The sequence below is a fragment of the Amborella trichopoda genome, chromosome 12 (assembly GCF_054954075.1).
Source record: "Amborella trichopoda isolate Santa Cruz 75 chromosome 12, AtrichopodaSantaCruz75HAP2 v2.0, whole genome shotgun sequence".
NCBI classification, from domain to species: Eukaryota; Viridiplantae; Streptophyta; class Magnoliopsida; order Amborellales; family Amborellaceae; genus Amborella; species Amborella trichopoda.
Genome location: NC_142347.1, coordinates 6,454,513 through 6,480,678, shown reverse-complemented (window position 1 = coordinate 6,480,678; position 26,166 = coordinate 6,454,513). Strand labels below are relative to the sequence as shown.

The window sequence follows — 26,166 nt, the reverse complement described above, 5'->3', positions numbered from 1 at the left end:
CTTTTGCATTAAAAAATTATTAATAAAATTTGGAAAATGCAAGATAATATAATTATCATACATGCCACGATTTTTTTACAATGATACTCACTTTAATTCCTCATGATAATACAGTTTAACAACATGTATTTTTTGCATTAAAAATTTAAAATACACTTTTAATGCAAAACTGCATTAAAAATATAATACAGTTTAACAACATGTATTTGTTAATGTATTTTTTTGTATTAACAACAAATTAAAAAATACAGTTTTGCATTAAAAATATAATAACATGTATTCTTTTCCATAAATAATCTATCAACATGCAATTTTTTGAACTAAAAATTTAACAATAAAATTTAAAAATATTATTTAATTCCTCCTGATAATCAAAACCTGGTCATGATTTTCACAATTTTTCGAAAAATCACGATTTTTCAAAAACATTGATCATGAATTAAAAAAAAAAAAGGCAGCTCTTCACACACCCACCTAGCATCAGTCATTCCAAATAAAAAATCTGCCTCAAATCGAATAAATACATCAAATTGAATACCTGTTTTGATAAACAACACTACAAGGAATCAAAGCCCTATAATATTAACACATTATTATTAAAAAATTAAATAAAATCTATTGAATTGAGAAAAAAAAAAAAAAAACGTAGTTCTTTACAGACATCAGTAATTCAATCTCAAAAATCAAGCTCAAATTGAATAAAGTAGATCAAATTGATTACATGTGATTATAAACAAGACTATAAGGATTCAAAACCCTATAAATTTAACACATTCTTTGCAAAATATTGAGTAAAATTGATAGAATGGCGGAAAAAAAAAAAAAAAAACAGCAGTCCATTTTTTCTTCACAGACATTAGTCTTTTTTCTCAAAAATCAAGCTCGAATTGAATAAATAAAATCAAATTGAATACATGTGATGATAAACAACACGATAACGAATCAAAACCCTATAAATTTAACACATTATTTGTAAAATATTGTGTGAATTTGATAGAATGGCGGGAAAAAAAAAAAAAACACAGTTCTTACTTGTTTTTCGTGCACTCGTGCCTTCAAATTAAAAATTGATATGTATTCCTCCAAAATAATTACAAATTATGAACAAAAACTTCTGAACAATACTCTTACGATCAATCACCTTGAAATTTTACAAAAAATGATGCCCTCTTTCGCTTGAAATAAGTGAAATGGCGGAAACCCTAAAACTCACTCTTCGATCCAAATTGTTTTGATCAAAATCGGTGATTTTACTGCATTTTATTGACTGAAATGGCTGAAAAATTTGAATTAAAGCCTGCAAGATTAGATTATAAGGCTGAAAAAGATGAAAAATTATAAGAAAATGACAAAAAAAGATGAAATCCATGAAGAACACTGTGTAGCCCGTATTTTTGAGCAAGTCAATGGTGAGACTCGACGATTCACTATTGGGAATCGCCCGGTTCTATCTAGACACGGGCGATTCCCGATATTGAAGTGGAACCAGCACGGGGTATGCGGATTCTCGAGTCGAACCGGGTGAGTCCAGTTTGACTCGCCGAGTTTTCAAACCCTGGTATAGATAGATATAGATTGTGCCATCTCTACTTATTTGATTTTTTACTATATTTTTTTAAACCAAATCTAAAATATTCAAAATTATATAATTTACCTTATTGGTGATTTGTATTTTCTACATCAATTTTTTTTTCCAACTTTTCGAAATAAAATAGATTTATTACTGATGTTTTGGTCTGCTTGTATTTTATTATTCCCCAGCTTGTTGACTATGGTTTGTATTTGTACCAAAGATAACGAGTGTTATTAAATATTAATTTTGTCTTATTACTATGGGAAATAGGAAATAAATCCTACAATTTGGACTAAACTCCTCTAATATCTAGGATACCTAACTTCTCTCATCTCTGATGATAGGGTCACTTTTTATTATTTTGTCATATGTCCACTCCTTTAACTCCCTTTAACTCTGGTTTAATAATGTAGTAAATATTGATATAGGTATAAAAAATTGTGAGCCATTCTGAATGGAGGGTTAAGATTGCCCCAATCACAATGTCACGTCTCTACATTATTTTATTTTTAATTTTTTTTCTATAAATTATTTTGACACTAAATTTTGGACGTCCAATCTTCTATTAAACTCGCATTAGCAAAAAATATTAAAAAATATTTTTAATAAAATAAAATGATCAAAATACTTTTGAAAGATTCAAAAGGTATTTTGGTTATTATATTTTATCAAAAAATTATTTTTAATATTTTTTATAAGTGCGCTCCAATGAGAAGGTGGCACATGCAAAATTTCATATTCATACAACAATTCATATAAAAAAACTAAAATAAAATCCTTTGAGATGGGGGATCTAAGATCAAACAAGTGGCTCTCTTGATCAACATTAGACGGCAGGACGGTAGGTGATCTTCTATCCTCTAGCGGAAGTATAGAAACCGTTCCCATTTTATTATTTCCCCAACTTGATGGCTATTGTTTTGTACCAAAGATACCGCGAGTTGGTAAATATTAATTTTCAGCGGTAGTTATCAATATCACAATTAATTTAGGGGTGCATTGTGCTCTGTGGGGCATGAGATAGGGAGGGATAATTGTTACTTCGTGAGGAAGGAAGGTGACGACGATGAAGTGGGCTTATTTCCGAATTATTTCAGGAACCCTAATAGGAGGAGCTCTCGGTTATTACCTCAAGTACAAGATTGAAGTCCACTATAAGGTCTCCACCCCTCTCTCTAACAATCTCTCTCTAACAATCTATCTCTCTGGCAATCTCTCTCTCTCTGCGTTCGTGTAACTATCTATTCCCCAATTCGCTGATTGTTTTGTAAGTCATGAATTCAGTTGCTTCGCTCTCTCGTTCATTCTTCTCTCTTATGTAATTCATGAATTCAGTTCTCTCTTATGTGATTCATGAATTTAGTCGTTTTACTCTCTCTCTTGTGATTGTTATGGGTTCATGATTTAAATTATTCCATATGTTTTATACCTTTTATGTGATTCCATTGATAAAAACTCATAATTGCCTTCTATTAGTCATGTTTGCAGCCATGATTAATTTGGGTTTTCTTCGTTTTGGATTCTGTAATACTAATGGGCTTGCTGTTTAGTGACTTTTTACCTTCTTTTCTCGGTTAGTTTCAGTCACTTATTTTAGGGGAATTGATTAACTGTTAAAGTTATTGTTTTTAAGGTTTTGGCGATTGTTGATGCGTTTATTCCATGATTGAATTGTTTTGCAGGAGAAGATGAGAGAGAGGTTGCTTAGTTACAATAGGGAGATGAAGAAAGGAGAGACCATGGACGACACATCTGAACTTCTTTCGGACTCTTGATTAGTTATATGAGCTTGGGTGCACTCAAATTTTGGTATTCTAGGGCTTTTAGAGTAGTGGGTCTTGAGATTTTTGTGCAGGTGGTGAATTCGCACCAGTAAAATAAAATACAGAAATAGAAAACAATCATGCTAGTGGGGATTGATTTTTTCATCCTTGAATGATGCTGCTACAGTTTTGTGATCCAGCAAAACTGAAAACTAAGAAAGTATTTATCTCATCCAAACTTTCACTTATTCACATTTAGTAAAAGTAATGTCTTATATTTTTCTTTCTACTGGTGGCTGTTTTCTTACATTAAATTTGTTTGATCATGATTTTTTTTTTCCATCCATCTTTTAGATAAATTATGAGGGACCTGTTTTGTGGTGTGATTAAATTTAGACAAAATTGTTGGGACTCAATCTAGTTTTAATAATCTGATGAGATTCATTCCGACGTCTATAATCCTAGCTGTGGAGCTTGTATGGTTATGCACGCTTGTCAATTATGTGTTATCATTGATGAGTTTTAAAATCCTAACTGTGGGACATATATGGTTGCTTAGTCTTGTAAATAATGTGTTCTCGTTCGTGATTAACTGTGGAGCTCATTTGGCAGTGCAGACTTGTGAAGTATGCCTTATTTTGTAAAAAAAAGAACAAAAAATTTACCTTTTAAAAAAAATGGCCATCAATAATTCTTATTTACTTGAGGGAATGAGCCATGCATATTTCATGAACATGAGGTGCTTCCAGTCTTTCCTGTGTAAAAAATTGAAGTCAATAATCTGCAATGGGAATAATTATTCTGGGTTGACACTTTATGTTTGCAATTGGGGTGTAATATTCTGAAAGCAACATGGATAATTTACCTCGTACAAACAAAAGAGGAAAGATCCTAATTTAAAACCTTAAAACAATGCAATGGGTAAGAGGATGATTCAAAATAACATTAATTAAGTTCATGAAGAAAGTGTTCCTCTGTCATAAAGTGTATTGGAGAAGATCATGACACGGAAACTTCCAATTGGAATATTATGAAATGATTATTGGATACCGTGAAATCAACTATTCACAGTTTATCTTTGTTGTCATCCCACTGATTATTAACTTGGATAGCATTTGTTTTCTGATATAATAAGTTTCCAGATGTTGAGGTTTTTAGATGCAATCCCTATAAGACATTGCGCCTTCTAGGCTTCAGCCATGAATGGTCTCCCTAAACTAGCCTAGCAGCAGTTAGTAACACGGTGGAGTTTATCAATTTGCTTGTACAATAAGCTCTCTTCTGTAAATGGTTGCTTTCAGACTTCCATCATATGTCGATGGAAGCGCTTTTGAATGATCGTTCAATTTTGCCTCATTACATGTAGTGCTTCGAAGGCGTCTTACTTTACAACCAGTATCCTGCAATTGAAGTCCATAATTGAAAAGAAAAGGGAAAACTAAACTCATAAATTTTCTTATCCATAGACATTGTTCGCATAAGATCAATACAAGCAGTACATGCATTGCAAAACAATCAGCTATATTTCTTTTTCTTTTTTTGGTTATAATTTGACAATCCAATAGGTTATTTTTGAGGAAACCTACCATGCACATGATCCTGGTACGCTAGCTCAGCTGAAAGAGCTAAGTTCTAGGAGAAGGGCAATTGAGGAGTCTATAAATGGGAGCAGCTTCATCACTGAAGCAATAGCAAGAGAAATGTATGGAGGAATAACTTCTCGATGTCAACAGGTTGTCTTTTTGTTGCTTTTATCTTTTTTATATAGGTTTTAGAAAACCATACGATAATCTATTGGAGCATGGTGTGCGGTATTCCAAAGGGACATCCGCCATTCACTTTTGGTGGAAGATGTTGGAGATGGATTGTGCCCAAGTGAATGAACTTGCAGGCATGTGTAGGTTGATTTCTACTGTCCATTATTAGGAATGGATGGTGGACACCCTTTAGAGTACCATATACTGTGCACCATTTGATTATTTTGTACCTAACATTTTTTATCATTCAAAATTTTTTGTGCTTTGTATTAGACGAGGCGCATGGACTCTTATTTCTGATGTGTCTTCCTCAGGATTTATACAAGCTAGACCACTATATTCCTTTATTGGAGAACTTAGTGTTGCAAGTTGAGTTAGTTGGACACAAAGATCAAATTACTCAATGGACATCAGGACTCAAACTGCGATGGTCTAGTGTATTGAGTTCATCCTCTATCTTCAATCTTGGAGGTCCAAAATTCTTTCAAATCGATAGTTTGCGATTTGAACTTGGCATGGCCCTTTTCCTTTATGGTGCCTTATTACGAGAAAGAGCTTTGGAACTATTATCATCAGGTACTAAACTAAAATTGGATTTGCATAGTGTGCATACGAAATACTTCAGAGTGTATATACTATCATAAGATTCTGATTTTGTTTTGCATATTTGTGAGCTGGATTTTGCAGATCTAGTTCAAGCGGCAACTCTTTATAGGAGGGCAGCAGGGGTTTATCAGTATTTGGCTGAAGAGGTGCTGCCTCCTCTACAACCCATGCTTCCACAAGAAAGGCCCCCAGAGATTACGTCCTCTATGACTTCCATTATGAGCCTGATATGCATGGCTGAGGCACAGGTTGGTTCTTTCTGGTTATCTTTTTCCATAGGATATATTATATATGCAATTTTTTGTATTCGTTTATTTAAATAGTCACGCTGTGCATCTTTTGACCCTAATTATTTGTAGCATTTTCATTAGCAAACTAATAATTAATTCTGTTGCAGTTTGTCTGTTTTCAGTTGTTTTGAAGCAAACTAACTTCTATTCTGTTGCAGTTTGTTTACCCGTTTTCAATTTTTCATGCAAGACTTATGTCTGGTTCTTGACAAGTAGGAATGTCTTTTTCAATTATTGTTGGAAATAGTCATGCATGAAATAATTAAATAAAAAGGGACGATTGAACCCCTCCTTAGGACGATTGACCCCCTCCTTACCTTTTCCATTGTCTAAATTATAGGATTTACTCTTCTTGTTTCTTAATCACCCTGTTATCTATATCCTGGACAAGCTCTCCTTCACTTTCTCTTTCTTCCTCGCACATCAACTTCTTCCTCCCTCTCTCTGTAGCAACCTTCCCTGGATGCTTCTCTCTCTCTCACATTTCGTGAACCTCACAAGTTAGAAGAGCCATCACAAACTTGATTTTTATGATGAGGTTATTAGAGAAAAGAAGAAGGATAAATTCTGTAATTTGGACAATAAAAAGGGAAGGAGAGAGTTAAACACGCTTTTTAATTTAACTTAGGGAGTTCCATGACCACGGGGTTATTTGGGATAATAATTTTAGAGACAGGGGTTACCATAATTGGCGATTAGATGAGCTATTGGGTTTGTAGTTTGCACAAGACCGAAGGGATCAATGTCGTTCAATCACAGAACTGGGAGTTACATTGCCCTTGTTGGGTTTGGTAGATTTCCGCTGCACTACTTCTAGGCAGCCATCTGGGTGCATTTTAGTTCATTGGATTCACAGGTTAAGGCTCTGTTTGGATGGACCAAATTTTTGGGAATGGGACCGTTTTTTGGCCTTCTCCCATTTAGGGGTGAAAGGCGGCCAGGCTTGGTCCGCTCCACTGTCACAGGCACCTCCCTATTGTAAATCTAGTTATTAACTAAATGCTGTGAGAGCGTCCAAAACTCTGCGACAAAAATTACATGTTTTCCCCTTTCATAAACAACTCTCTTCCTTTATGGAGATGCTTAGCCATCCACATGGGGCCTAAAAGTGTGATCATATTGGGATTCAGCAGTTTGATATTCTCATTAGGAACCATGCTGTGGCTAGTTACTACTAGCACATGCATTATGCTATAGTGCTCTGTGTGTCGTGAAATACTACTCATTGAGTCAATTTTGAGCTCAACCAAGTCCACTTGGCTCGCTCGATAGGCCTCTTCAAACCATCATATGAACCTATTTCCTTAGTGTCTCAGCCTTTGTCAAGTTTGAGCTAGGTATCTGGATTGTTTGACATTTTATTGAGTTTTTTAGCAAATTTGAATTTTGATCAAGTTTTGACCGAGTATAACTGAGTTATGAATTATCTACCTTAAGTTCACTGTTGTTCCACAAAACTTTGCAGGGTTATATGCAGCCATAGCTGTTAATGAGTGATATTTAAGTCAATCATCCACTAATCTGTTCATTGGTTTGCTTTCAATGTATATTTGGTTCTCCATATGGTCGGTACCTACTACAAGTTGCTACTTCTCCTTTAACCAAAAAATAAAAATAAGAAATTTAAAATTTAAAATCTTGGCATATGCAAGGAGATCTGGTAGGATGATACGTTAGCGTCTCTTGGCGGTCCCTCTATGAGATCCAAGTGAGGATTTTAGGAGGTATGTGTATAGAACATGGGAAAAGTGATGGATAAATGGTGTAGACAATCTCCTTGCAGAATAGTTATCCTAGGAGTTATGGAATATGTCCTTGCAGAATGGTTCTTGAAGAATTCAAAATACGACTAAACATAAGGACTAAAGGTAGGGAATTGTAGGATTCGAGCTTGGACTTGATTGGTTACAGTGTTGACATTGCGACATTACGTCCCAAGTTTGAATGCCATTGCTGAACCACCCAGGAAAAATAAGAGGTGCAAATTGAAACTGGAGAAATGGATGCTAGGGCTTTCTGGGCATCTCTGAGTTGGAGGAACAGCAAAAAGATGGATAGGGAAACATTAAGGATGCTGTGTAGGCTGGGAGTTTGGATTCTCTTGGTGGTTTCTCCATTAGCAATTTGCAAGCATGGATTCCTTGGCATGGTTTAGCATGAAATATGCAAAGGAAAAGTAAATTAGGATAGGACAGTGTAGGGGTTTGGATTCTTCTATTGTTTCTGTCCATTAGCTTTATCTATGAAGAATTTGATGGCTATGAGGGTTGCTTGTTTGGCCTCCAAAATTTGTCACTAAAATATTATGGAAGCATTTTATTGGTCAGCTTATGAGGATTCTATAAATGACAAGCTTCAACATTGAGGATCATGGGTATATGCTTTCTCCCAAGGGGTTGCAGTGTTAGGGGACAATATCTTTAAATGTTGCAATTTTCTTTTGTGATTGTTGGGAAAGTCACCACAACATCATCCATAAGCCTTCACTTTTTTTTAAAAAAAAAAAGAAGGAAGAATTAGGTTTGGATATAATTTATCGCCATTCTAGTCTTTCCTCTTTTTTTTCTCGGCGTGATTTATTACCATGAAGGCGGTACAAGAAATGAAGGCACAGGCTTGGAGTGGTTTGCCTAAAGGGCCTTCATTTATGTAAAAGAGTGTGTTACTTCTCCAAACTGGTTTACATTATTGGTTTCGGACTGTTGGTAGTTGTCCACAGCACTCACCGCACCCCCCTTTGACTGATTCTCTCATCTATTTTCTTTCTGCCTCACGTGTTGCACGTACATCAACAGAAAAACCCCTTTCAGATAAAAAAAAAAAAGAAAAATCCCAGAGGGAGGTCTGCAGAAGCAAAAAATAAAGACAATAACATAATTCTAACTATAAGAATTTGGGAGAGAGAGTCAAAGCTTGTTTTGTGACTTCTTGGACAAATTGATAAGGGAGAGAGATGATTTAAGAGAGGAGAGAAGAACTCATCATCTTTTATATGTTTTCTTTTTTAGTTTTTTTGAATTAATTCATTACCAAACAAATAAGCCATTTTACCACCATACTTCACTGAGTTCAGGAAAATAGGTAAAGAAGGGAGCCAAAGGATTGAACCCGAGGGCTAACAAAGAGAGGGAGAGGGGTAGAAGGGAGGTAGAAGGGGCCTAAAAGAAGCCTAGGAAGAGGCTGAAAGAGAGAATTAAGAGAGAAGATATCAGAGAGAAGAGAGAGAGAGGAGAGGAGCTAGAGAGATCGAGGAGAGAAACCCAAACCCCAAGAGATAGATTTGCATAAGCAAATAGAGAAGAATGTAAAAGAGAAAAGTGCAAATTAAAAGAATTTGGGAGAGAGAGTCAAAGCCATTTCATGACTTCTTGGACGAATTAAAAGATGGAGGGACAATTTATGTGAAGAGATGTACTGGGAGAGGAGATGAATTCTTTTTTTTTTTTTTATAAAAAAGGTCATCCATAAGCTTATGTGCCTGATACGTGATTTATTGCGGATTTCGTTTGCTTGGATGGAATGACAGAGTGTTTTCCATTTCATAATGCCTACAATCCTGTAGAGACAATTAAAGGAGATGAACCTCTTCTTAGTGAATTGGTCATTCCAAAGGTCATGTCTATATGTGGTTTATGGCTTTGGCGGCTAGTTCTAGGTTTAGAGTAGAATCCTCAACATGATTCCTTGGGTTACATGAAATATGCTGGGGTCAAAAAATGCTCTGGCAGTTGTGGTCTGGAAATAGTGAAATTGGTCAAAACAAACTGTGGTTGCTACTTCTGAAAGAAAGTTACTTAAATATGTTATGTAATATTTAGAATGCAGTGGCATCTAATGTTTCATCATTTTCCTATTGGTGGTACATGATGCTTCATTATTATTTGTGAGAAATTGCTCCAAGCTTTACATTATGAGAACTTGTGCTTTTATTATTAACTCTTCGAAAGTTGTTTTCGCCCTCCTAGTTTAATTGCATGCTGATCTGGTCTTATCTTTGAGCCATAGGCTGTGATTGTAAGAAAAGCTGAAGAAAAGGAGAGTAGTGGAAGCCTTCTAGCAAAACTGCACTATGGCATCACACAGTTGCTTGATGAAGCCACATTGATCTTAAATTCAAAGGCAGATGACTGGAACGGTGTTTCTGATAAGCTTTTGGTGAGTGTGGATATCTAAAATAAATTTAGATTCAAAAAGATTTTGGTGAGTATTCTTTTTATCTGTAAGAACAGGCGGTGACAGAGAGATGTATTTCAAAAAAAATAATGATATAGTTGAGTAGTACATTTTTACCCTTGACCGAGAGCCTTTCCAGTTATGTATTTCTGTGCAGTCAGCCATCAGTACAGTTAATTAGTAGTGTGAGTATTTCCATAACTTCTGCAAAAAGGCCCAGCATGAGGTCCTATTTCCTGGAAAAATGGAAACTTCTAGACCATCGATCACAGTGACTGTTTGAAATTTTTACTTGTGGGTGTGCTTCCCATTATCTCAATTTATTATGCACCTAAGAAACTGCTAAAAATTTAGAAACTGCTTCTAAGAGTTAGAAACATGTGCAAAGAACATAAAGGAGTTCAGTAAAATTTACCGAACAAAAATCTGAAAAACCTTAATAAAAAAAGGAACTGATTCGTCATTGTTCGATGCTAATTTTAACAAATGAGCAAAGAACATAAAGGAGTTCAGTAAAGTTTACCCAAAAAACTGGAAAAACCTTAAAAAAAAAGATCTGATTGGTCATTGTTCGATGCGAATTTGAACAATGATTCCTTTCTTCTCGTGCAGGCATTCATTTCATCTTGCCGCATGCTTCATGAAGCAAGAAGCCAGAGGCATATTGCTGCCGATTTCAGGGGGGCTGATCAATTAGGATTTGCTGTTGGTGTTTTGCAGTCTGCCATGGCCAACTTGCAGGGGAAATCCCCTGGTAAAGGGTTGTGGGACTTGGTCTACCGGCAAGAGGTCGATGCTCTCAGTGAGATGCTTAGGAAATATGAGTATGAGAGAGGTTTCATATGGCACCAAAAGCTTCCTTGTGTCGAGGAGCTGCCAATTTTGGAGGGTAAGAGAATAGCGAGCGCTCTGCCTTATTCCCCCTCAAAACTAGAGAGAGAACTTGTTTTCATGCTTTAATGTTATATGGATGATTGAGAGAAATGATTGGTAAGATTGACTTATTGATAGAAAAGCGACTGGGAGAATTATGTTGTTCAGTGTTTGCCATTGATCAGAGTTTATTTTTGAATCTTTGCCTCCAATGCATCCATCTAGCTTGCGTGTATTCAGTGAGATTTTCGCAGTTTTAAGTGAAAACTGTAATGTTTGTTTCCCTTGCGTGAAGATGCGTAGATCTGTGTTCCCCATTTTCTTTGTTCTAAAGTTAGCTTTCTCCTTAGGAATAGGGCTTGGGTCAAGACAGTAGAGGCTTGGTTTTCACAGCCCAACGTCTCAAGTTCCATTCCCATGTAAGCTTGTCATCAAAAAAAAAGAAGAAGAAAAGTTGAGCTCTCCTTTGATCTCTAGACTGACATCTCTTTGTATACGTTGATGCTGTTTGATTTCAAAATTTTGTTCAGATGGTGTTCCTTTCCAATTTGTAGTAGACCAGATAAAAATTGGATCAATTATCATTGGCTCTCTTAAGGGCGACTGATGGTGCAGTGGTAGTGGTCATATAGTGGGTGGTGGTGGTCGTGATAGTGTTGCAGTACAATTGTTGCGGTTTTGTTGAAACAGGTGGAGTGGTGGTGGTCGAGATGGTGTTGCAGTACAATTGTTGTGGTTTTGTTGAAAAAGGTGGAGTGTACTGGTTTTGTTGAAACAGGTGGAGTGGTGGTGGTCGTGATGGTGTTGCAGTACAATTGTTGTGGTTGAAACAGGTGGGAGTGGTGGTGGTACTGGTGGTAGTAGCAGTGCAGAAGTGGCTGTGGCACTAGTGTGATGGTGGTGGCTTGGCGGTTGGGGTGGGGGTGCCGTGGAGGTGGTGGTGGTGGTGAGTGTGTATTAGTTTGAATTTTCACAAAACAACTTAAAAAGTGTTTTTGAAAGAATTCAAGTTTGAGATTCCAATTGTATTGGGAATTGATTCAAGATTTGTCAATCAAACACCCCTCCCGGCCAAATTACATCTGAAAATGTCTTTAAATTGGCTTATGGTATCCTATATACCATCCTTTTATCTTTTACTTCTTTATTTGATTTCTAGTGATTTTGATGGGGGTTGTTATCAAAAGGGTCACAATTACTACAACCATCCGATCTAAAATTTGATAGCTTGAATGTCAAAAAGTTTGAAAATATTTCTTTTGAAGTTTGAGCTTTGATAGCTTGGGTGTCAAAAAGTTCGAGAAATTTTTTTTTGAAGTTTAAGCTTGGTTAATGGAATAAATGTGACCATCTAATTTTACATCCAATGATCAATATTAATATTAATTGTGACTAACTTGTATCGAAGATAAATAGTTATACTTTTCTTTTTGATTGGGCGAATGGCAAAGATACCCACAACTGAACAGTGTGGTACATATAGCATGTGAAACAATCCAGTAATGCCTTCACATGCAAATCTTGCCAATGGGGCAATATCATCTATCATTTAATTTGATATTCCCCCAAGAAACAGATTATACTTATCTGAAAGGATTAAGCAATGCAAAATGGTCGCTGTCTAGCTAAGTGCAAGAGCTGGCAACTAGCTTGTATAGGCAATCTCCATGAAGTCCTTCAGTGGGCGTATATTCAATGGACACATTGCATTCACAAAATAAAATTTTTCCATTTCTAAACATTATACATTTTACACAGCATATAATGAATATATCGAACAATTTACAGAACTGATCGAGATAAAGAGCTTCACTTTCTACATCGATATTTATATGCAAGGAAACAACCGTTATCATCCAAACATAACCTCTATTGATCTCAGAATCCTGGAATTTCAAGTGGTACACCAGGTGTGGGCTCTAGCACTTGAGCACCAGGTAGCTCCTTTGACAGAAGTTCCTAGTTCAACATTGATAGAAATCCATGAGGTTCCATGTAATGGATGAGGTCCAACACGCACTACCACTAATATATGAGAGAGAGAGAGAGAGAGAGAGAGAGAGAGAGAGTACCAGGTCGAACTGAATCAATAAATTGTAAACGAGTAAAACAAAAAACCGTACTCTTTATGACATAGAAACCACCCATATTACATGATACTTGGAGATTTGTCAACATAGTGAGACACTTTGGTCAAATCATGACAAAACACATTCATAAGAACCAAAACAAAGAACATATATGAATATTTTGATAAAGAAAAATGAACTCTCACAATCTTGAACTCTCTGGATGTAATAATTCCACTGTTTTCCATTTTGCATGAAATGCACGTCAATTTTCTTAATCAACAAATTGGCGAACAGACTTGCCCAAACACACTACAAATTTGATATAGGTCCTTTATGCAACTACAAGGACAGATACTTTCTATGCCTGCAAGTTTTCTGACCAGTAATTTGCAAGTTTCTTCTTAATTGTGATCAGATAGTTTCTTAGTTACTGCCATCGATTCATATATATGGCACAAGTCATCTAAAAATTTCTAGCTCCAAAGTGGTATTCAAAAAATCGACTTCGCCAAGGTACTCAGACCTTGGCTGAGACGAGTTATTCGGCCGCGTTCGAGTAACTTGGCCAAGTTCATGACTTGTTAAAAACAAAGAGCCTAACAAAGGCAAACAAGGTATATATATAATAAGATACCTATGTCTAATACAAACGCTTGAGTAGCACATTGGGTAAAGGGTGTGGGGTCTCTTTATTAGGTTGCGGTATCGAATCCTGCCATTGAACCCCATAGTTAACATGCATACTTCTTCATAAAATAAGGCCGGGCTTATTTTTATTTTTTCAAAAATAAGAAATGCCTATTTTTAATAAAAAAAATATGGCAATGCCTGGTGGGATTCGAACTTAGGACGTGAAAATGCTGAGGCTTAAATAACAGCCAAAAAGGCCACTTCACCGCATATAATTATAAAGGGAAATATTTTCAATATATATAAAATCGGAACGTCGTACTCGGCCTCGCCCATAGGCCGAGGGCGAGGCCAAGTAACTCGACCTAGTCCGAGTCTCCTCGGTCGATTCTAAAAACAGTGCTCCAGACTTAACAAGCTAATTGATAACATCAGACGTCAGCATGATCCTAATGGATAAACAGGGAAAAGGTCTTGTATCCCTCAACTAGGAAAGTTCTAAAATAAACAGTCCGAAGATCTGAAATGGACTGATATAGATACTTGAATGTTTAAAATCTCCACACAAAACCAGACTGTTGGAACAGAAAAACAAGTATCACAGCAGTCCCACATAGGGAAAAATTATAGAAACCATCAGATATTACATGCACCTCTGCCTCGGTCCAAAAACACCGAAATTTCTAGGTTGGGCGCTGAGCTGAGCCACCGCCGCTGCATTATCTAGTGACAATATGGAATTCTATAAAGAAGTGTGAAGAAGATTTTAAACCAAGGAATTGAGTATATTGAAGACTCATTTGGGTGATGGATTGACTCCTGTTAAAAAAGGTGTAACATGACACCACCTATGAGATCACAAGTAATAGTCACTTTCATGGAACATCCCAATGTAATGGTAATTGTGTGCTTATGAAGGCTACTAGTTTGATTTAGCAAACAATAAGAGTAACTTTATATAATATTCGGGTCTTAATTGAGTAGTAGTTCCTGATGCATTTATTTCATCATTTTTACAGATTGTTAAGATATTTTACAGTGCCAGTAAAAGAATATTCATAATATATGAAAAGATTAAATAATCCTAACTGCAGATCATTTGACTAAAGTTCTAGCATATCTTCATCTATGTAGTGAATTTTCAGTATCAATGAAGAATAGGTCTCACCTTGAATGATTCCATAGTGCCTTCGGCAAAGATGATTCTAGAGAGAAGTCCTTTACTGTCAAGATCTCCATTTTTCATGGGCACAATGAACCTGACACAAGTAAACAAGTTATTTACATTACCAAGAAAAATCCTATGTTCTAAGTAGGGCACCTGGATAGAAGAATACCTGGCCTGCAATAACTTTGCTAGTTCAACTGCATCTTCTTGGCCCGATACCAGAGTAAGTGCAGGAAGAAGTTGCTTAATAACAGGTGTAACAATAATATCAGCATGTTCATTTTGTAGAAATGATTGGTCATATACACAGTGCGGCTCATAGTAAAGAGTTAAGTGCTTTTCAGAAATAATGAAGTACCTGGAATGCATTAAAACACTAATTGAAATGAACTTGAAAAGGGTGGGGATAGAAGTCACTCATTACTCCTAATAACAGTTATCCTCTTAACATACTTAAGAAAGCACCTCATATCAGATAATGATTAATAATCAAATCTAAAAAAAGTTCTTATAGAAAACAAAAGGAAACAAACACCAAACTTCAAAGAATGGCCCTTGGCCTGGGTGGTCGGCCACAATGTGATATTAAGGGTTCATCCTACCTGTTAAAATTTCAAAAAAGATAAAAAAGAAAACAAATTGAACTTTACCCATTCTCTGGACGCTGCCAAGGAGGGCCAAGAACTGGCCCAGCAGAAGCAAGAATGGTGACCTTTGATCCCGTTCGGCTTTTCAGTTCAGTACTTTGTCCAGGTTCCAGGTATGTTACCTGCAAATTTTCACAAATTAAGTCACCTGCAGATCTTGCTTATTGTTAAAAATTTAAGATATAGAATGAACTAGGGCCTATGAACTAAGTATATCATTAGGCACCAAAATCTTGCAAACCAAGCTTAAATTCATGTAGTATTTTGAAAACTGAAAATGTGCATATTGAATGAAGTAGCCTACATCTATAGAGAGATCAACAGCCAAACGGTCATGACACCTTCAAATGTAAATAGGTATTACTAATATTGCATTAGAAGGTTGATACAGGTATTTGTTATGTTTATTTTAATTGATAAGTAGGTACTTGCATCTGTAACTAGGATTAAGCGAGAGTTCCATCTAAGAATTGAATCACATGTTCCATAGATGGGTTTCTGAAATCCATTGCATTTCTATGTGCCAGCTAGCAAACAGAAAAGAGACATCGCATGCCCATTTCACTGTATAGATGAAAGTAAATAAAATCAAGCATGGCACAGCAGGCCAAAATTCTGAGAAACATCACATATAATCCGATAATTCTTTTTGAATAGCAATGTAGAAAGAATGAATAAATAATTAGGTATAAGCCACAAAATCTTTTAGGTAATAAAGGAAACGAAATGGTGAGAAATTCATAGAGGTTCTAGGACATTCTAAGAAAATCCAGAACAGGAAGCATAAGATGCATTCATCTTCTTTGCCCAATTGTTCAAAGAGGCATAGGCGGCCGCCTAGGTGGTTTGGGCTCTAGGCCGCTGAGGCACTAAGTTGGCCGCCTAAGCGGGGGCCCAGACCCAAAGGCGGCATGTGTTGTCTTTTTTATTTTGGAAAGTTGGATCCCACACACCTCCCCCATTTTATTGTATATACTACATAATAATAGTTACAAATTAATATTTTTTTTTTTGGTTTATCAATAAATTAATTACTATCACATACAAAAAGCATTTTTGATAAATTAATAAGCTTGAATTAATGCTATTTTTTGGTTTACCAATAAATTAACAATTACTGTTACATGCAAAAAGAATTTTCGATAAATTAATAGTAATAAATTAATATTATTTTTTTTGTTTACCAATAAATTAATTACTATCACAGGCAAAAAGTATTTTTGATAATTAATAAGTATGAATTAATACTATCTTTAGGTTTACCAATAAATTAATTATTATTATTACATGCAAAAAGTATTTTTGATAAATTAATAATTACGAATTAATATTATTTTTTGGTTCATCAACAAATTAATAATTACTATCACATGCAAAAAGTATTTTTGATAAACTAATAATTACGAATTAATATTATTTTTTGGCTTACCATAAAATTAATAATTAATGTTACATGGTAAAAGAATTTTCAGTAAATTAATAATTACAAATTAATTCTATTATTTTAGTTTACCAATAAATTAATAATTATTGTCACATGCAAAAAATATTTTCGATAATTTAATAATTACGGATAATATTATTCATAATTATTAATTTATCGAAAATGCTTTTTGCATGTGATAGTAATTAATTTATTTGTAAACCAAAAAAAAATATTAATTCTATTAATTTATCGAAAATTCTTTTTTGCATGTGACAATAATTAATTTACTGGTAAACCAAAAAACAATGTTAATTCGTAATTATTAATTTATCAAAAATGTTTTTTGCATGTAATAGTAATTATTAATTTATTGGTAAACCAAAAGATAATATTAATTCAAAATTATTAATTTATCGAAAATGCTTTTTTGCATGTGATAGTAATTAATTTATTGGTAAACCAAAAAATAATATTAATTCGTAATTATTATATAACATATATAATAAAATGGGGGAGGTGGGGGAATCCAACTTTTAAAAAAAAAGACAACACAGGTTGCCTTTGGGCCTGGGCCGCCTAGGCGGCCACCTTAGTGCCTAGGCGGCCGCGTACGCCTTTTTGAACATTGATAAAAAAAATAAAATGAGAAAAATAAAGAGAGATCCTAAGGAAAAAAGTGTCATGAGCACTATAAAAAGGTATATGCATCCAACAAAGGAAAGGCTTATGGAAGCCCCTAAGATTTAGTATCACTCTCACTCATTCCTTTAGGTACACTGAGGCCCAGAAAAGCGAAATGTTTGCTTGGATTTGAAGCATAAACACTCACTGGTTTGAAAAACATAGCATCAGCTTTTAAGACATAGCATCCAAATGCTATATCCACAGAATAACAAGGAAACATAACATGCAATATTTGCTTTGTTCTAGTGCCCAAGAAGGGTTTGTTACTACAGCATTTACGAAGTATGCAGGGGCAAGTAAAGGCAATCCTTGCTAAACAACTATGAATTTTCAAAGTTTAAAATTGCAGAGTTCAGACGATAACTCCTCTGGATATCGCACCCTGAGGGATTACACAAAAACCTGGAAGGATCACAGCACTCCAGGTGAGATTAAATCAAATAAAAATGTTCCCCCCCCCCCCCCCCCCCGCCAGGGATCAGGCCTAGGGACTTAATTGTATTTTATTTGAGCACGGAAATCTGTACATGTCCAACCAAAATCAGATCTACAAATAACCCAAGAAGAGGGTTTGTATATCTAATACCTAAGTGGTGATTAACCAGTGTATATCTACACTTTCCAAAAGTAAAACAGTCGGCTTTTAACAAACAGCTTAGAAAAACAGTTCCCAGCTAATCAAACCTAAAATGAAAGTGGCATCCCTCTGATGAAGGAATGATGAGTTTTATGGGTGCACGGATGAGGAATACCTCCAAACCCAAACCCAAACCCAAACCCATCGATGAAATGATCAAGCCTCAATGCAATAAAGATGAAGAATTCACAAACAAGATGTTAAGTGCCAAGCACACAAGCTCATGAGATGAAAACACAAGTTTTTGGGATTTGCATTGCAAAAGCAAATGAGAAGTTGTCAAGATTGCGCATTGAAAATCAGCTTTGACAATGAGCCTTTCAAAAGATATCAAATGACTCAAATCAATTAATGCAAAGGAAAGGAAATGAACGAGCCAACATGCATGGAAATGATAGACATTCAGCCAGCAATTTTCCATATTTAGAGAGTGGCTTGTATGTGGATGAGGTCATTCCTGTATACACCAGAGACATTCTTGCACAACGAATGATCAAGTCCTATGTTTGCCACTTAAAACATGCAATAAGTCTACTTTGGCCTCAAAATGAAACAAAAATGATTATATTAAATTTAGAGGAGTAATTTATCCAAATACCCATAAGAGATGAACCATTCAACATCCTACCATTATCATTTGATTTAATTCCAAAGTACCCATCAAACTACACATGATCATAAGTTGGAATAGTTGCAAATGGGTAAAATGTTAAATAGATCATTCTTATGGCGATTTTGATTAATTTCCCAATTTCGAGAGCCATGTGAAACTAAAAGAAACCATGTATAACAACTATGCAAACTACTCAGAAGCAAGCGACATGACAAACGGGAACCATTACAAATTTGGGAACCATCTTTGGAAGTCACACAGTTCCCACTGGATCTCCTTGTCTTGCATAAGGAAGACTCTTACCTTTGCTACTATTCTGAAAAAGGTTTGTATGGGCATGGCTTAGAGAGGCAAGGGGCATGAAGAGGGGATCATGAAAGGCTAGATGGTCCCTGTGATTGGGAGTGTCATTAGTACCATGCATATCTTAGGAATTGAGAACCCTAATTGTTAGGGATCTTGATCCCTATCTTTTTAGGAATTTTGCACCCAACCTTAAAGAGTATATAGTCTAGGCCAATACATACTTTTAAAAGTAGGGATCTCTTTATTTTTAGCAGGCAAGCATTGCAACTATATTAAATGCATAGTCGCATTTCTAGTTGGCTATAAAACCATCCGTTTGGGTGTTATCTTGGTCTTTAAGGTGGGGATCGAGATCCCAAAATTTAAAAATCGAGATCCCTATCCAGAGAGAGATTTTCTGGAGTGGGATCGAGACCAAGGTTGGGGGATCCTAGCAATTATCAAAGAACTGATTGCCTCTAAGAGAGAGAAGTTGAATGTAACCAAGAGGAAGAATCAGGACAATGATCAAGAGCGAGAAAGGGAGTACGGATATGCTGAACCTAGAAAATAATGGGTGTCTTTGTGTGTGTATCTCAACAGAGAGATAAAGAGAGAGTTGGTTTTGAGGGCTGTAACCTAAAGAAATTAATTAAAAAGTATGGACTTCTCACCTAGAGAGAGCAAGGATGATAAGGGGTGGCTTTGGGTGTAATGGCCTAGAAAGAAAAAGGAGGATTGGTTGTACTCCCTATGGTGGGCTTTGGATTAGAGAATGTGGCCTACTATAGGTATTTCTCAAAAGAGACTGGAACCTCAGCTGCTATGTTCAACTTAGATAAAATGTGACCTGCTAAAAGGTTTACTGGGAGATTTTTAGCATGGGAAGCAAATGAACAACATCAATGTAAATCCAGGTTGTAAATGTAGGTGTAGAAAAGAAATGTCAAGGTTCATCAAATGTAAATGAAATCCTCAGTTTAGGGTAGATATCGACCATGAAAAGAGATATGGGCTTTCATAAATAGTTATTATTTCTCTAAACTGTTCATTAAAAACACACAGTCTTACCTTGGTATATTTGGGAAAGGGCAGAAATACATTGGTCAGATCACTGCTTACACATCAGATATACAAATCCTCCTCTTGAGTAATTTGTAGATCTCATTTTTGTTGGACCCGTCTACCTCCTACTCACATCTTAGTTCATTTGTGAATAGGAGATCCCTAATCTCAAATAATTAGGTCCCTAGCGTAAACCATTAGGGCAAAATATCCACTCCTTCATTACGTAGAGGGGCTGTCATTTTCATACCATCATATAGGAACCTCAGAATATCAATTATGCATGTATATTTGTGCAAGTGATCTTCCACAGATAATTAGCTCTTGTAAGTGATCTTTCTATGTTGTTAAAGTGTGTAGATTTATTTTATACCACAGGATACAATTACAGTTTGATAAAGCTAATGTAGTGACATACTCCAAATACATGCCACTGTCATTCAAAGAGGATTAAAGCTTCTACCCAATTTGAAGAAATTCTCCAGAATGTGGAGCTGGGCTGGGGATATTGTTTTTTCCAAGTAAAAAAATTATTTTGGGGAACATACTCCAATAATATTTATAAGAAACACAACCCGAAATTAGTACTAGGAATAACTAGGCATTGGGTTTTGAGAAAACCCCATCAGTAGAAGAATTCAAGGAAAATAACGAAGCAGAGAATCCCGGTAATTCCGTTATCAAGAAGGAAAACTGTCATACCACCCTAGTAAAATTACACTTGGTGGAATTCCCCAACAAGTTTCAGGGGCAAGAACATTTGATTCTCTTGTTTCCACAAGATGTATAAGCATCTTTAAAAGCTATAATTTTGTGCAAGAATTAATGAGAGGCAACACTTACAAGGAAGAAGAAAAAGTTGATGATATACATTAAGCTCCGGAATTCCATGTCTAGAAAGCTATTTGAACTAAAATTGGAATGCTAAAAATGTCCAAGATATGCTGAAATATGACAAACAAATAGAAGTGAACCACCCTAATAAAATTACACTTAGTGGAATTCCCCAACAAGTTTCAGGAGCAAGAACATTTGATTCTCTCGTTTCCACAAGACGTATAACCATATTTAAAACCAATAATTTTGTGCAAGAATTAATGAGAGGCAGCACTTACAAGGAAGAAGAAAAAGTTATGATATACATTAAGCTCCTGGATTCCATGTCTAGAAAGCTATTTGAACTAAAATTGGAATGCTAAAAATGTCCAAGATATGCTGAAATATGACAAACAAATAGAAGTACAAAATTTGAAGTAACAATGGTAGCTTACGTTTCTGAACAATGAATTAAGGATTGTCTCGGCATTGGGGGTCGATAGGACAGGCAAATCAGGGAGCAGCTCCGATAATGGTCTCAAAGTCTTCACATGGCAGTGATCGTCCAGGCTTTGTGTGATTAATAAGCAATCCAATTGTGGAAGATTACGCAGCTGCCAATTTGTAAATCGTTAAAAATGTGTTTTTTTTTTTTGTGTGTGTGTGTGTGTGGGGGAGAGAGAGAGAGAGAGAGAGAGAGAGAGAGATACCTGAAAATTCTTGAGGAACTTCTTGGCTCCATCATAGAGCCATGGAATTCCAAAATCAAGGTTACCCACCAATATTGGATCAACAAGAATGTTCAGTCCCTCAACACCCCACAACCAGCTATTTCCCTGAACCCCATAAAACCCATTAAAGTAAAAAACAATATGCACAGAGTTGAAGTGTGAGAAACAAGCGCATAGACCATGATAATATACCTCCAAATAGGTTAGACTTATAATCGAATTTCCATTGTTTTTCTTCTCTTTCTTCTCATCTTTCTCTGATGCTTGCCCACCAGACACCACAGCAAACACTCTGGTACCAAATCTATAGGGAGAGAAAGAATATCAATTAGAGAGAGAAAGATGGAGACAAGCGCAAGGTTTCAGGAGCAAACATGGATGGATTCGAGAGACCTGCGAATGGGGGCCCCTCTGAGTTGGGAAGAGAGAGAAAATTTAGAGTGGCGAATGGGAGAGGAAGAGACGAAGAGCGAGGGGGAGCGTGCGTTTAGAGAGAGAATGTGAGGAACAATGGAGAGATGAAGAGAGAGAGTAGACATTATACAGAGAGAGTGAGGCTTTGCGTTCGAGATGAGTTCTCCCTCCTTACGATCCTCTCTCTCTCTCCATAAAATCCATATAGAGAGAGGAGAGTGTATGGGTGTGTGTTCCAGAAAAACGAACTCCTTTCTTGCGATATTGGTAATGGACACGGACCCTGGGGCAAAACTTGAAACTCTACAGTTGGCCCGGCTATAAATCTTGGACCTGAATACTGTTTAAATCTGGATGTGAGTTCGGGCCCACGTTTTCCAATCCATAGAAATATAAAGGGTCGTAACTCCGTATTCAAATATGGATCTGGGTTCGAGCCCGACCTTTTTCAATTTATAGAAATATAAAAGGTCATAACTCCGTGCTGGTTGGGTTTTTCAATTCATAGAAATATAAAAGGTCTTAACTCATATGTTGGGTCACGGGAAGGGTGAAATGAAAATGGTCCTAACTTTAGGCTTTTTATGCATAAAGGGGCCGCTCTATGGACTTGTACCATGCTCATTGCCAGAACTTTTTTACGGTCACACCAAGTGATGGCCCCTAATTTATACAAATATATTAATATATATTTAAATGGGTGCAGTTTGTATAAAGCCTAGGTTCTAAACAATCAAATTGGAGCCTACCTTCAAATAGTATCATGTGGTTTCATTACTAGAAATCTTTGTGATAGCCTTAAAATATATTTTTATATTTATGTATAAAGTTCAAAACTTCAAAAATAGTGTAGATTGTCAGATTTATAAACACTTGAAAATCTTGAAAATTGACGGTTCAAAAATGTATTACAAAATACACTATTTCCAAAACTTGAAATCCATTTTTTTCTCATGCCCATACATCTTGATGTCAAAATGACCAATTTGAAGATATTTGAGCATCAAAACAACCTCTTCTAATGAAATTTTTGAGGTAGGCTCAAATTTGAATGTTTAGAGCCTCGGCTCTATATAAACTTTCCCCTACTTAAATATATACATATTTTAATTTTTGGGTCGAATCCAAATCCCACATTATATTTTTGAGTCTGGGTCTAGGTCGAGGGATCCACATTAAATTTTCTATTCCCGGTTTCGATCCGATCCATTGCACCTCTCTCTCTCTCTCCATCTCTCTACCGGGGTTTAAGTCTTCTATACACTAATCCAAACAGATCTTAATCGCCCAATATCCAGGCCGACCCATTGCCCCACTCTCTCTCCCCCGCTGTCTCTCTTTCCACCACGGTTTAAGTCTCCTTTTTTGTGTGTTTGATGAAAAGTACTTGTTTTACATATTTTCTAAGCCATTACAATCTACTCTGTAAGCTGACAACCATTACAATCTACTATGTAATCCGACAACCATTACAATATACTCTGTAAGCCGCATCAAAAAAAAACAAAAAGAAAAGCAAAAGAAAAAATAAAACATAGGAGAAACTTGAACAACAATTAGATTGTTAACAGTCGCCCCCAACTTTGATAGTCCATTGGCCTCCATATTGCTTTCCCGATAGATATGTCTGACAGTATATTCAAATTCCATACAGTGAACATTCACTTTATCAATAACGCTCTGAAACTTGCATGGAATTCTGCCTCCTTATTTAATCATTTCACAATATTCATGAAGTTCCTTTCTATCTTCACTAGCCTTTTAAAATCTTTTACAAGTTTAATCCCATGTAATATTGCTTTAAGCTCAGTCTCATTCGTAGTAACAACACCTATTGATCTATAAAATTTCAAAAGAACTTGACCTTCCCAATCTCTAACTATTCCTCTTATACCTCCCTGACCAGAGTTTCCCAAGGAACACACATCAAAATTTAGTTTGATCTAGCCATTTCTAGGACACTTCCATAATCCTATCTTAATTTTCTTATCAGACGTCTCTCTAATTAACACAATTAGATTGTACATCATATCAACTCTAGAAACACCCCCCACCATATTTCATTAATGCTAACAAGCTCTGCTGCTGTCACACGAATTTTTTCTATTAGCTCATTAATATATAAACTTTTATTTTCAAAACTTCTTATATTCCTATCTTTCCATATCTCCCACATCATCGTCGCTCTTACAATTCTCCAAATAATTTTGCTTTTTTTACTCATACCAGTTATCAACCAGTCTCCCAGAAGACTGTCAATCCCCACATGACAGTTAACACTTAACCCCACCCAAGCTAGCACCCATCTCCAAATTGCTTTAGTAAAAGTGCAATTCAGAAACAAGTCATAAATAGATTCTACTTCTTTTTTGCAAAAGATGCATGCATTTACTAGAATTTGCCCTTTCTTTCTTAACATAATAGTAGTTAAAATTCTATATAGCTTTATTAGCCATAATCAAGCACAAATCTTTAAAGGAATAAGCTACTACCATAATTTTCCTGCATCTTTATAAGACCATCTAACTTTATCATCAAACAGTAATTTGTAAGCTGAACTCACCGAGAAACAACCACTTCTACTTGGTTCCCATACAATTCTATCTTGTTTTTCAGGGAATAAAAAACGCTTTGCATACTTATGCACGTCATATATTAGTCTATAACGACATCACTGATTCTTCTATAAGAATAATTCACATTCCAACTCACACAAAAACCTTTTCCAGTCACCATGTCATTGACCATGCAGTTTTTAGTATTTGTTTTTTCAAACAAATTAGGAAATTGAGATTTTAAATTACAGTCCCCCACTCATTTCTAATGCCAAAACTTTATAGTATCACCCTTCCCTACAATCTTTCTGAAATTACTAAGGAAGAAAATTTTGTGTGCCAAAATACCTTTCGAAATATACGAAATACCCTTAGTGTTAGCCTCTTTTGTAACCAAACTAAGATTCCTATCTTCCCCATACTTGTCTGCAAGTATTTTCCTCAATGGCTGATCTTTTCATGTGCACATCTCCACCACCACTTAGTAAGTAATGCACTATTCATGCATTTCAATCTTTTTATCCCCATGCCACCATCACTTATTGAAGTACAAATTTTTACTCATTTAACCAAATTATACTTCTTCTTCTCCTCAGTACCACCCCACATAAATCTTCTCATCAAACATTCCAAACTTTTAACAATCTTGCTAGGCATCTTGAACAGAGACATATAATAAATAGGAATGTTGGACAGAGCAGCTTTAATCAAAGTTACACGATCCCCCGAAGGATAGTAATTTAAATTTCCAAGAATCTCACATGTATTGCAATCGTTGAATCAAAGGGTCCCAAAGATATATTGGTTTAGCATTATCAAACAAAGGCAAACCGAGGTATTTTAGAGGAAAATAGTCAGTGCCACAGTTCATTTTCAGTGCATAATTTTTTACCTTATCCTCATTACATGCTACACCTATCAAATGAGTTTTTTGAAGATTCACTTTTAGTCTTGTAACCACATCAAATACTCTAAGGAATCTTTTAAGAGTTTGTATTTCCATCTCATTTGCGCCATAAAAATTAAAGTATCATCCGCATATTGCAGATGTGATACCATTGTCCCATCATCTTTCACTTCTATCACCCAGGTGCTTATGAAAAGGCACATTACATAAATTTGTAATAGGTGCATAACCTACAGTAAAAGCCCCTTAGAAATACTTGATAATTGCATCCTTCAATCCTTTTTCACCACCTTCTATTACCCATTCAATTTTAAAACTTTGCAAATTGTTAACACGTTTCCTAGCATTTACAGTTGCATGGAAAAAATGTGTATTCAAATCACCTTCTTTTAATCACCTGCCCCTTGATCTTTGTCTCCAATATGTTTCCTCTACTTTTTAACAATCATAAAGATGTCTATTCAACTCATTTATCAGTGTA

The 26,166-nt window shown here is 35.7% G+C and overlaps 2 protein-coding genes across 2 annotated transcripts; one reads left to right on the top strand and one right to left on the bottom strand.

The window, feature by feature from the left end:
- The first annotated feature begins 3,253 nt into the window (after positions 1–3,253).
- Positions 3,254–11,234, top strand: LOC18433638 (Endosomal targeting BRO1-like domain-containing protein). The gene is made up of 6 exons (XM_011624794.3): positions 3,254–3,556; positions 4,902–5,069; positions 5,408–5,669; positions 5,781–5,947; positions 9,995–10,144; positions 10,775–11,234. Exons 1-6 carry the CDS (start codon positions 3,509–3,511, stop codon positions 11,120–11,122), a joined length of 1,143 nt encoding a protein of 380 aa, XP_011623096.1. The 5' UTR covers positions 3,254–3,508; the 3' UTR covers positions 11,123–11,234.
- A 1,510-nt stretch (positions 11,235–12,744) lies between these two features.
- On the bottom strand, positions 12,745–22,405 carry LOC18433639 (Metallo-hydrolase/oxidoreductase superfamily protein). The gene is made up of 8 exons (XM_006843721.4): positions 22,203–22,405; positions 22,002–22,113; positions 21,789–21,914; positions 21,534–21,692; positions 15,556–15,674; positions 15,075–15,263; positions 14,906–14,996; positions 12,745–12,994 (listed from the first exon to the last, which is right to left on the bottom strand). Exons 1-8 carry the CDS (start codon positions 22,346–22,348, stop codon positions 12,914–12,916), a joined length of 1,023 nt encoding a protein of 340 aa, XP_006843784.2. The 5' UTR covers positions 22,349–22,405; the 3' UTR covers positions 12,745–12,913.
- Positions 22,406–26,166: the final 3,761 nt, after the last annotated feature.

What these genes read in the sequence shown, in the direction of transcription:
- LOC18433638 (XM_011624794.3), top strand. Translation starts at nt 3,509, where the DNA reads ATGATGCTGCTACAGTTTTGTGATCCAGCAAAACTGAAAACTAAGAAA. An exon ending in CAAAACTGAAAACTAAGAAA is followed by an intron (nt 3,557 to 4,901) that starts GTATTTATCTCA and finishes ACAATCCAATAG; the next exon opens with GTTATTTTTGAGGAAACCTA. An exon ending in TTTGGAACTATTATCATCAG is followed by an intron (nt 5,670 to 5,780) that starts GTACTAAACTAA and finishes TGGATTTTGCAG; the next exon opens with ATCTAGTTCAAGCGGCAACT.
- LOC18433639 (XM_006843721.4), bottom strand. Translation starts at nt 22,348, where the DNA reads ATGTCTACTCTCTCTCTTCATCTCTCCATTGTTCCTCACATTCTCTCT. An exon ending in TAAGTCTAACCTATTTGGAG is followed by an intron (nt 21,915 to 22,001) that starts GTATATTATCAT and finishes TATGGGGTTCAG; the next exon opens with GGAAATAGCTGGTTGTGGGG. An exon ending in TTAATTCATTGTTCAGAAAC is followed by an intron (nt 15,675 to 21,533) that starts GTAAGCTACCAT and finishes GAAAATTTGCAG; the next exon opens with GTAACATACCTGGAACCTGG.